General features: G+C 39.2%; 1 protein-coding gene across 14 annotated transcripts in view; it reads left to right on the forward strand.

The window, feature by feature from the left end:
- The window catches only part of OXR1 (oxidation resistance 1), a 457,600-nt gene that overhangs the window by 350,314 nt on the left and 94,754 nt on the right, over positions 1 to 12,532 (forward strand). For 2 of the 14 annotated variants that reach the window (XM_032610522.1, XM_032610530.1), the window contains exon 1: positions 3,451 to 3,939. The exons of 7 other annotated variants lie outside the window; for them this stretch is intronic. In XM_032610522.1, coding sequence (XP_032466413.1) covers positions 3,741 to 3,939 — 199 coding nt within the window. In that variant the 5' untranslated portion in view covers positions 3,451 to 3,740. Of the gene's footprint in view, positions 1 to 3,450; positions 3,940 to 4,061; positions 4,255 to 12,532 lie in introns of those variants that run through there. 5 more of the 14 variants (XM_032610532.1, XM_032610533.1, XM_032610528.1 and 2 more) reach the window with 4 other exon arrangements.

Genomic DNA, 12,532 nt, shown 5'->3' on the forward strand with positions numbered 1-12,532 from the left:
TTTATTCACAATAGCTAAAACATGGAAACAACCTAAATATCCATCAATGGATGAATGGATAAATAAGATGTGATATAGATACACAATGGAATATTATTCAGCCATAAAAAGGAAATACTACTATTTGCAACAACATGGATGGACCTTGAGGGCATTATGTTAAGTGAAATAAGTCAGACAAAGACACATACTGTATGAACTCACTTACATGTGGAATCTAAAAAAACTGAACTCATAGAAACAGAGAGTAGAATAGTGGTTGCTGGGGTCTGGAGGTTGGGGGAAATGGTGAGATGTTGCTCAAATGGTATAAATTTCCAATTTTAAGTTGAATAACTCGTGGGGATCTAACATATAACCTGGTGACTATAGCTAACAATATTGTATAGTTGAAAGTTGCTAAGAGAGTAGATCTTAAACGTTCTCATAGCACATATACAAAAAAGGTAACTATACGAGTTTATAGAAATGTTAATTAACTCTACTGCAGTAATCATTTTGCAATATATACTCCTATCAAATCATCACATTATATACCTTAAACTTAGAATATGTTCTATACCAAAAAAATAAATCCAGCAATTCAACTTCTGGGTATAGAGAGAAATGAAAACATATGTCCACAAAATAATTTGTACATAGATGTTCATAGCAACATTACTCATAATAGCCAAAAAGTGGGAATAATACAAATATCCATCAACTTATAAATGGATTAATAAAATATGATATATCCCTATAATATTATTTGGCAATAAAAAGGAATGACATACTAATACCTGCTACAACATGAATAAGCCTCAGAAACATTAGGCTAAGTGAAAGAAGTCAGACACCAAAGACCAGATATCGTATGATTCCATTTATGTGAAATGTTTATAAAAGGCAAATCCATAGAGACAAAAAGTAGATTAGTGGTGGTCTGTGCCTGTGGTGGAAATGGGGAGTACTAGAAATGGACAAGAAGTTTCTTTGGTGGGTAATAGAAATGTTCAAAAATTAGATTTGGGTGATGGTTTAACAACTGTGTAAATATACTAACAACCATTGAGTTGTATACTTTTAACAGATGAATTATATGGTTTGTAAAATCATATGTCAATAAAGTTGTTTTAAAAATAAGGCAAAGGGGGCTTCCCTGGTGGCACAGTGGTTGAGAGTCCGCCTGCCAATGCAGGGGACGCGTGTTCGTGCCCCGGTCCGGGAAGATCCCACATGCCGCGGAGCGGCTGGGCCCGTGAGCCATGGCTGCTGAGCCTGCCCGTCCGGAGCCTGTGCTCCGCAACGGGAGAGGCCACAGCAGTGAGAGGCCCGCGTACCGCAAAAATAAATAAATAAAAAATAATAAATAAATAAATAAATAAAAATAAGGCAAAGGTTTGCTGGAGGAGGCATGCACGATATATAAGGACACTTTTTTTTTTTTCTTGAAGGATGAGAGGAATATATGTGGTGATATGGCATGATAAGGAGGAAGGAACCAGAGTGGAGAGAGAAAAAATAATAAAACGCACAGGAATAATAAGGCTGACAAGTCATAGACAACATACACCAGACTAAGGTCAAGAATTAATTTGGAGAACGAGAGGCATGGACGTGTAAGGAGTTCCTTCCTTCTGAGGCAATATATGGAGATGAGCTTGTAGATTAAAAAGGAAAGGGGAAGAAAAGTGAGAGTGTCTATATTTCATGGCCTATGATTTTAAGTCATTTAGAAGACCAAGTAACATGTTTGAGTAATGAATTTGGTAACTTCAGGAGGATGGTGATGGGTCAGACAACAAATGGGAAGAAAGAAAAGGAAAGATGATAAAATGAGTAAAACGATTTTAGAGACATTAGGGCTTAGCTGAGTTTAAATAAAAACTTGTAAAGCACTTAATCATCAAAGTTACACATTTTTATCCAGCAGCTCTGGCTTTCCATGAAACAGAAGCAGAAAAAATTGATGGGTTAACTGCTTGTAAACCTGTATTTGAACTGGTAGAGTACAGGTTCCTACTAAGGTTAGATGTAAAAGTGCAGATTTAATCAGATATAAAATACTCAACCACTATTTTGGATATGATTATCACAAACTAATGGCAGATTTGAAGATGTAAAATATATTTTAGAAAAAGGATTTCACTGTAGTTAATCAGGATTAGACTTAAGTCATTGAAATTCAATTTGTAAAGCTTACTGAGCCTCTCTGAGATCTTGGAAGTGGTGCTAAGCTTGGTAATGCTTCCTTCCTTATGAAATGGAAATCGCAGAAAAACTGGGATCCACTTACCACTCTACCAAATGGGTTCCAAGGAGGTACAGAAGGAAGTCTGGAGCAGTGCTTTCCTAAGCAGCACATCTGAACACAGGGATGGTTGCTGAATATGCATATTCCTGGGTCCTTACTCAGAAACACTGTGAAATCACACTCTGGGGGTACTGCCCAGACAGTCTATACATTTAACCAAGTATAAAGGTGATGCTGATGTTAGAATGGTGAAGTTTGTCCAACCTATTAAGAATTTAAGCTGAAAATGGTGATGATGGGGAAAAGATCAGTCAAATAATTTAAAAGGGGGGCGCAGGGCAGAGGATAATCTTTAATGGTTTGGCAAAATGCTTAAGTTCCTCAAAGATGTTTTCTGGACTCCACTGTTTGGTATGATTAGCTCTTCAACTTCCTAGTTCAAACCTTTTCTTCAAATGCATTAATAATCTGGTAATTCCAAGAAAGTTTATTTACCGCATGGGAAAAACTAAAACACCTGTGAACAGATGTGAAAGGAAGAGAATAACCAGATCTCACAGGAAACAAAATCGGGTAGTAAATGTCTGTCTAATGTCGTTGCTCCTTCTCTGCTTAAAGGAGGATAAAGTTGCACACTGAAGCCCTAATTACCTTGCCTTACAGGACCAGAGTCATGGAATGTCAAACTCTAACATCAGTTCATAATGCCACGGCGAACTTCGAACGTGACGATTAATGCTTTATTTTACAAAGATGGTCTCATAAGGCTTCCTAGGAAGCATTTTATCTGGGTTGTTTTATGTTAACTACGACTTTAGTTTTACCTTAAAACTAACATTCTCTCCTTCCTCTCACCCACCCCGCCCACCAAAATTTCAAACTGCAAAAGTTTCCTGTGGGTTGTGCCCCTCCCCCTAACACACAGAGACTCACAGAAACTTTTGGACACTGCTCTCCTAGGCCCCCAAACTCTCCGCAAATCCAGCGAAGCCTCCCCAGGGCCATCCTTATACCCTTATATCCTTATACCCGGCTCTGCCCTCGGGTCCCGAGGCTCGGCCTCCTCCCCTTTCTCTAGCAGTCCCGAAAGTCCGGTCGGGTCGGGACTGGGCGGGTTAGGGCGGGGCAGGCCTGCTCCATTGGAGCCAGGCACGTGGGGGGAAGCGGATAGGTTCGTTCGGCTTGCTAAAAGGCCGCCGCGTTTCGACGCTGCCTCTGTTCCAGGAAGTATATATCTACTTTACAAGCTACGTTTGGCCCGAACTGGCGTTTGGAAGCAACAAGAAAAACTTTTCAAAACTTTCGTCCAGCTTCTTTTCCCCCGACGCCTAGTTCCCTGATGGTCCGCCCCGGGGCCAAGTTCCGGACGTCCCCTCCCCTTTTCCCTCCCAGCCTCCGGTGAGGCGTGCGGAGCCACCGCCCCCAGTGTCGGCTTGAACGCGTGGGTGGGCGAGCACAGAATCTCGGCGGAAACCGTTGGCCTCCTCGGCGCCTGCCCGGCGGCAGCATGGACTACCTGACCACGTTCACGGGGAAGAGCGGGCGCCTTCTGCGAGGCACAGCCAACCGCCTGCGGGGGTTCGGGGGTGGCGGCGTAGCCCGGCAGGTGCGCTTCGAGGATTACCTGAGGGAGCCCGCCCAGGGGGACCCCGGGTGCGGGTCCCCGCCCCACCGGCCCCCGGCGCCGTCCAGCCCGGAGGGACCCGGTGAGCCCAGCCTTCCTTCGCGTCCCGCGCGGCCGACCCGGGCTGAGGGCGGGGGGGAGGCGGAGGTGTGGGCGCTGCGCTGGGGGCGCGGCCCCGCGGGCCGCCGGCGTGAATGGGGTGGGCGGGGGGCGCGGGCCGGGCGTTGGCAGGTGTGCCGGGCCGGGATGGCGGCAGGACCGGGGCGAGGAGCGGAGGGCTCGCTCTGCTCTGGGGACGGAAGACTTGCTCGTGTCTGCGTCGTAGCTCTTTCTGCTCTGCTCTTCCTGCTTTCTTCACCTATGCTCGACTTTCCTTACCCCGCCAACTGTTTCAAGGGTAGGATCCCTTCGTTTTTCCCTCCCCGTGAGACGTGAATATTGAACCAATTGTGACGCTCATGTTTTCCCTCTTAGAAATCATTAAGAACGCTGTGCTTGACTTGGGTTTGGATTGGGTCATTGTTTTATTTGATATTTGCCAACTGTCAGAATTCACATAAGCACTTAATACGGCTTTGGAAAAGAAAATGTTTAGCGTACACGGGAACCCAGTGGATTTTTGTGTCGTGTATTTTGAAAGGCTGCGTGTTGTCTTGAGGTGGCAGAACCTGGAAACTTTCCTCAGTTATAATTTCTACTGCCTGTTAAGTTTTCTTTTGTCATAGTGGAGTTGTACTGCCCTTTAAAAAATCAGTTATAATGACAGGATATTGATATCTTACGGAATTTTTAAAAGCACTTGCTGAAGCGGTATTTGCATCATGCATATGGTAACTTCTCCAATGTCGTTGGCTTCCTCTGAGTTAGTAAGTGGCAGACCTCTGCTAATCGTATTTTATTCTTGTTACCTGTTTTAATATGCGTTCTGGTGTTATGAGAGTAAATTATGTGAGTATTAGTTTAGAAAATAGAGAAAAGTACAAAGAATATAAAATCTATCCATGACCCACATCCTAACATTCATTTTAAAGCACTGAAACTGTGAGGACATCTATTGATTGTGTGTGTGTGTGTAATTTAAGCTTCGAAGAAACTTGAATATTAAAATGTAGTTTTATCATGGTCCCTTTTATTAATTTTTCTTCACTTTACATAATATCTTTTCTTCACAATTCTTGTTTATGGAATTAGAAAAGTGAAAAAGGGGATACTTGGTTTCTGCTTTGAAGGACATTAATCAGATGCAGAATCCTCTTAAAGGTGGGACCAGGGATGAGGACTAGAACTTTAAAGTGTTTGAATAAAGGATTTTTTTTTTTATGAGACCTCAGTTGATAAATTGAAAACAGTTGAAATGTGACCAGCCTCTAGGTAGATGAAGAACTGAGAAATATGTGGTGTAACTTAACCTGGAAAGGGATATGATGAATAATTTTAACAAATTTGCCCAAATATATACATCTGATTCATTGATTCAGAAACATGTATTGAGCACACTGCTGTATCAAACACTGTCCTTGAGAGTTACAGCTTCAAAATACTATACAGATTCCTCTTTTGTTGAAGCTGCCTTATGAACTCATGGCACTTTCTTTAATATTCATGGTGCCCCCAAATCTCTTGACACAAGTTAGAAAGGCCTTGTGATGTCAGTTTATGACCAAGGTCAGTGGACAGGTACTTCTAGCATTAACTAGCTGAAAGAATTTGTATAAATTACTTAATCTCTTTGGGTGTATATTTTCTCATTTTAAATGAGGTTGATTGGATGATCTCAAAGTTTCTCAACTCTGGAGCTCTTTTTTCATTTGGAACAGAATTAGTGAACGTGATAGATGGTAAAGCTACAAATTAAATAGCATTTGGGGTTAAAAACATTGTAAGTCTATAAAGTTATGCCTACAGAGTTCTGAAGGTAGTTCAAAAGATGAATGCCCCAGCAATAACTTGATTACCCCCTCCCACTCTTAGAATAAGTATAGCTTCCTCAGTTGACTCCTTTGAGAGGCAACATGTATACATACAGGTAAAAAATAAATGGTTCTTCATTAATTTCTAGGCAGCCTTTGCTTAAAATGAGAAATCTTTTCTTGGCAGCTGCCTACCAGATAGGTTTTGGGTATAGGGTTTTTCTTTACATTTGTGTCCTTTGGAATGAGTATTTGTTAGTCTGTTTAAAGGATTTCTTCTACTCTTTCTGCTTGTGACTACCTTTATTTTAGATTTTTATAACAGCTGCTTAAGTTCCCTGTTATTTGTCACCCTGCCTTCAGTTCTTTAAAATGTCCTGTGTGTTGTAGCAGTATACCTTGTGCAGACACTTCTACACTTGTAGATCGGCTACACTCCAGGACTCCATTTGTTGTTTGTGATCTTACCCCTCACCATTTCATGTTCAGTAAAGGTGCCGATAAAATAGTTTTACCATTGACAGTTTAAGGATGGACCAGATAAAACTTTGGTCGTATGTTTCTGATTTTAACTCTTTGTGTAAACAAACTGCTTACCTGACAGTGTTAACTGATGCCTTCACTCCTCTCCAAGGTGGCTGCTTTTGCTTTTACCAGTTTTCAGTGTTTGCTGATTCCAACATTATAGTCCCCTCAGGAAAATCTAATTGGGACTTAGACACATTAAGGAGCTTATCACACCATTGCTCTAGTTAATAACAGTTACAAAGAAGACACACTATGACACAATTTTTGCTCCTGCTTAAAGAGTAAATTATGTTCTGATTCAAAAAATTTTTTAGACCTTAAGTATAGATCAGGTTTGGAGGCATCACCATAAACCTGTATTGGGTAACCTTTAAAAGTAGTCAGTTTACTAGATCACATGGTAAGAAGTAAAAAAAATTAACATATTTAGAGTTTCAACTTAATTGTAGCATAGTTTTTATCATAAACTTCCCTGTTATGTCAACTCTGTTCTCCCACTTGGTGACAGTATACTTTAAATACATCTCACTCCTATTTGAAGTTTCTTTTCATTTACTTTTACCAATTAAAACAGTATCTTTTGGGGAAATGACAAGAATAAGAGTGGCTAAGAACATTTTCTGTGGAGCAGGCACTAGCAGATACTTTTATTTAATCCTAATAAAAACTCTGTGAGATAGGTACTATTATTATCCCATTTTCCTGGCAAAGAATCTGGGCCAGGCAAAGAAATAAGGGATATAGAATCCATTTGAGAGTTATCTTCCTATTTCTAAGAGTTATGTCAGACAGGGAAAAATGTGAGAAGAATGCAAAATTTTATCATGTGTGATGTTAAAGTTAAAACAAGTTAAATTAGGTAAAGGATAGGATGGATAGTCACTGAAATTTATTTAGAATCAGAAGGATATTAAAATGAGATGAAAACGTAAAATCCAAGGAAGGTGTAAGAAAACTTAGATATATTTTAGGTTGGAAATTGCAGATGCAGATTGTCAGGAAGAGTTAGATAATAGTTTATCTTGAACCCAGAGAAGACCAAGTACCTGTATAGGATTTGGAGTACCAGTTGTTACTATTAAAAAAACAACTCATGGTGCTGGTCACTCATGGAAGAGGATAACCCTAGATGTCAGCAGTCTTAGTCTCATTTCCTAAGGTGAGGGGGAGAAGAATCTCTTCTTGATAAACCTCAATCTGCTCTGATGGTAACTCCAACTAAGTTTGAGGTCTTAATATTGTTTCCTTTGTCCACTGGTTCTCAAGCATGAAGTAGATTTGCCCATTTTAGAATTGCTGCTCACCTCACAGAATGGCTGAACTCAAGGCTTTTACATTATCTGTGTTTTAGGACAAAACTGCCTCTGAGTAGTTGAGGCTACAATAAAGCAATGAGCCTCAGACTTTAATGTGCCTCAGAATCACCCAAAGGCTTGTTAAAACAATAAATGCTGGAGAGGGTGTGGAGAAAAGGGAACACTCTTGCACTGCTGGTGGGAATGTGAATTGGTTCAGACACTATGGAGAACAGTATGGAGCTTCCTTAAAAAACTACAAATAGAACTACCATATGACCCAGCAATCCCACTACTGGGCATATACCCTGAGAAAACCAAAATTCAAAAAGAGTCATGTACCAAAATGTTCATTGCAGCTCTATTTACAATAGCCCGGAGATGGAAGCAACCTAAGTGCCCATCATCGGATGAATGGATAAAGAAGATGTGGCACATATATATACAATGGAATATTACTCAGCCATAAAAAGAAACGAAATTGAGCTATTTGTAATGAGGTGGATAGACCTAGAGTCTGTCCTACAGAGTGAAGTAAGTCAGAAAGAGAAAGACAAATACCGTATGCTAACACATATGTGGAATTTAAGAAAAAAAAAATGTCATGAAGAACCTAGGGGTAAGACAGGAATAAAGACACAGACCTACTGGAGAATGGACTTGAGGATATGGGGAGGGGAAAGGGTGAGCTGTGACAGGGCGAGAGAGAGTCATGGACATATACACACTAACAAACGTAAGGTAGATAGGTAGTGGGAAGCAGCCGCATGGCCCAGGGATATCGGCTCCGTGCTTTGTGACTGCCTGGAGGGGTGGGATAAGGAGGGTGGGAGGGAGGGAGACGCAAGAGGGAAGAGATATGGCAACATATGTATATGTATAAAAAAAAAATGTTGGACCCCTCCTCTAGAGTTTCTGATGAGCCAGGACCCATTATTTGCATTTCTAACAACTTCTAAAGTAATGCCAATGCTCCTGATCTGGGGAGCACACGTTGAGAATCACTGCTTTCTTTAGTGGGTAAGTCTTTTACCCTTGTTAAGGTTAGAAGTAAATATGGAAATGATGAAATTTGTTAAATGCTTAGTATTTTTGTATTAAGTTTAGGAATAATCAGTGTATTTGGTCTTTAAAATATTTGTTATATTTCAGAGAATTAGGCCTATTAGAGTGCATACAAATTAGTCTAAGAATCTAATTGAAGATGAATACTTATGTAATTGTTTTTTGAGTGATTTTAAGTTAAAAGGTGCAAGTATTTGGCTAAATTTTGAAACTATTGGAATGTTTAAGAGAACTTAACATTCATTATATTTAAAACTTTATTGTAATGTATTTACTAGAGTTAAGTTTTTAGAAAGGTTTTCTTGTTAGAGGCAATTAAAGTGTTTACAATAGTAGATGTATAAATACAATTTAGTATATATATGTGAGAGAATTTAATTACTCGTTTGTATTTAAGGATATTTAGTTTGTTTTCTGTTTGAGTTGATCAACTATCAAAAGCACCTTAGAACGTGTGTTAAATTTACTAGTTTTATAAATAGAATCCACTTACAGTTGAAGGCTTAAAGGAAAACTAGATTTTTATATTTGTACTTCAATAAATCAAACATTAATTAAAAAGTAAAGTAACTGCAAATAGTTTTTTTCTGTGTTTATAAAGACTCCCTAATGGCCATCAGCAAACATACATTAAGAGACACTTGATACATTTTTTTGAATGAATGAATATTAGTACAAAAAAGGGGCATGTTTTAAGACCAAATTAATGTATTAGAGAAAGGCCAAAAATTAGCCTTTGTTTTCTAGCAATCAGTGAAAAAGGGAAATGTGATCAGACATAAATCACAGTGTCACTAAAATAAAGATAAACCCGTTGCTTAGGCGGGTAAGAAAAACACAACTTTTCCTGATAGAATAAAGAGAAAAAATTCTCATGGAATTCTAATATAGCAAAAAGTGTCCTTATCAGATATCTTTATAGTAAATACAGATTCTAATTTCAAAAAGCTATTTTTTTAACACCGTTCTTTAATGTAGTTCAGTGGTGTGACAACAAAATGCAAGGTAGTAAAAACAGTTCTATACAGGACGAAAACAATTAACCCAAATATGCAGTTATCTGATGGTTTGTCTTAACGGAGGGGTAGGTGCTAGATTATAAACTTTGGTGAAACTAATGCATGCTAACTATGAAGAAGTCATACATAACAAATATTAAAGCTTAAAAGCCACCTCCAATCCAACTATATAGTGATGTCATTAATGTTAGGGTAGGCATTATTGTTAAGATCTGTTTTATGAATATATACGTATAAAATGATGGATAGATGGTTAGAGGGAAAGAGTGACTGAAAGATATTTGTTTGCCTTAAGAAAGTATTTCTAAAGTTAAGCAGAATCTGCAAAAATATTAAGAGATTGGTATTATTGTTACATTCTTCTTTCAGTTTTAGGCGGGGTTTCTTTAACTCTTTGAGGTAACATGAGCAGTGTCATCTCCCATATTTCTTCTCCCCACCCCCTGATATTCATTACATCATATTTACAATTCTCATACTTACATAGCGCTGTCATACTTACACCAGTCACAAATAGTTTTTCCACTACGTAATTGTTCAGTGCTCCCTGCTACTCCTTTGATCATTCCTAGAGTTTTTTTTTTTGTTTTTTTTTTTTTTTGTGGTACGCGGGCCTTTCACCGCTGTGGCCTCTCCCATTGCAGAGCACAGGCTCCGGATGCACAGGCTCAGCGGCCATGGCTCACGGGCCCAGCCGCTCCGCGGCATGTGGGATCCTCCCAGACCGGGGCACGAACCCGTGTCCCCTGCATCGGCAGGCGGACTCTCAACCACTGCGCCACCAGGGAAGCCCATTCCTAGAGTTTTTATTTTGATAATTTCGTATAATTTCATTCTTGTGGCATTGAATAATGTTTCAGTAAAGAGGTCTTAAGCAAGCTACACTGTTTTCTTTTTCTTCTAGTAGGTGATTTGCTTCTTATGCATGAATTCCTGGAGAACTTTTATTTTCCAAGCATTTTAATTTAATCAGGAGCAGAAACAGGAATGACTAGATGTGTGTGCACAGGTATGTGTATGTGTAATAGCCTTTTAGAGAGTAGTCACTATATGGAACAGCCCTGGTCTTGAGATAGAAGGAAAAAAGACCTTAGAAGTTTAATGTTGGGTCTTAACACTTCTACCTGAAAGACTCATGGTTTCTGTTCACGTTTCCTTGGGAAAAACAAGTCACATAGCCAAGTCTGACATCAGTGGGATGGTACAGTGTATTTTATATTCCTCCCCAGGGAGGAATACAGAGTATTTAGTAACTGTAAGGTAGTCTATCACAATGACTACCTTAGAAAACAATTCGTTTGACAGATATTTGAAGATGCTAGTGTTACTGTCACGGGTAGGGAGTTGTATAAAGAAGCCTGTTTCTTCTGTCAGTTATTCAGTCTGCAAGTTTAATCCTTTCAAAAGCTCTACCAACAGTCCTTCTCAAATTTATTGTGGATGCAACGGTGAATCAGTTCTGGAGTGAAACGCGAGATCCTGCCGTCACAGTAAGCTCCCAGGTGATGCCAATGCTGCTGGTCCTTGGAACACAATTTTAAATAGCAAGGCTCTATAGCACTCTGTATCATGGATCTTTTCACTTAGAAGTGAGCCACACACAACACAAAAATTCCTTGGCTGGGTAGAGGAAAGGAGCATTAAAGGGGAACAAAAAACAGGTTAGAGACCAAGGAGTGTGAGATGTTACCAAATGAAAGGAAAGGTGAGCATTGATAAGGAATTAGTTCGGTGCTTCATAAAGTTCAAATAAAATAAAATTGAAAAAGACTATCAAATTTGCCCTTTAGTTTATTCTCCTTTGCAGGTTTAGGGAACTGGGAAGACAGAAGACATTGCAGTACATTGTGGAATCAGTAGGAGGTGATGGAGTAAAGACAGTGAAAGTAGACTCTTATTTCCAAAAATTCGACTATGAAAAGAAGCAGAAACATAGGCTGATATCTAGAGGAGGATGGTTACAAACTTCAAGAAAAATTGAGGGATATTTTAAAAAGTTTATTTCTGTTTTGACTATGGATAAGCAGTCAATAGCAAGTGAAAGGTTGAAAGTACAGGCATTTTTTCCTGTACTACTTCACTATAGATGGGATCAGTTAATTAGAAAAACAGTAATCAGCATATTTTTTTAGTTGAGAAGATGCTTTTCAAAGTTTAAAATCTATATTATTGAGTTTGAAAATATTGACTCCCAGCTCAATATTTTTATTTTTATTTTATTTTATTTTTTTAACATCTTTATTGGAGTATAATTGCTTTACAATGGTGTGTTAGTTTCTGCTTTATAACAAAGTGAATCAGCTATACATATGCATACATCCCCATACCTCCTCCATCTTGTGTCTCCCTCCCACCCTCCCTATTCCACCCCTCTAGGTGGTCACAAAGCACCGACTTGATCACCCTGTGCTATGCGGCTGCTTCCCACTACCTATCTATTTTACATTTGGTATTATATATAAGTCCATGTCACTCTCTCACTTCATCCCAGCTTACCTTTCCCCCTCCCCATGTTCTCAACTCCATTCTCTATGTCTGCGTCTTTATTCTTGTCCTGCTCCTAGGTTCTTCAGAACCATTGAAAAATTTTTTTTAGATTCATATATATGTATTAGCATACGGTATTTGTTTCTCTCTTTCTGACTGACTTCACTCTGTATGACAGACTCTAGGTCCATCCACTTCACTACAAATAACTCAGTTTTGTTTCTTTTTATGGCTGAGTAATATTCCATTGTATATATGCGGCACATCTTCTTTATCCATTCATCTGTCGATGGACACTTAGGTTGCTTCCATGTCCTGGCTATTGTAAATAGAGCTGCAATGAACATTGTGGTACATGACTCTTTATGAAT

The sequence above is a fragment of the Phocoena sinus genome, chromosome 17, assembly GCF_008692025.1.
Source record: "Phocoena sinus isolate mPhoSin1 chromosome 17, mPhoSin1.pri, whole genome shotgun sequence".
Taxonomy (NCBI): domain Eukaryota; kingdom Metazoa; phylum Chordata; class Mammalia; order Artiodactyla; family Phocoenidae; genus Phocoena; species Phocoena sinus.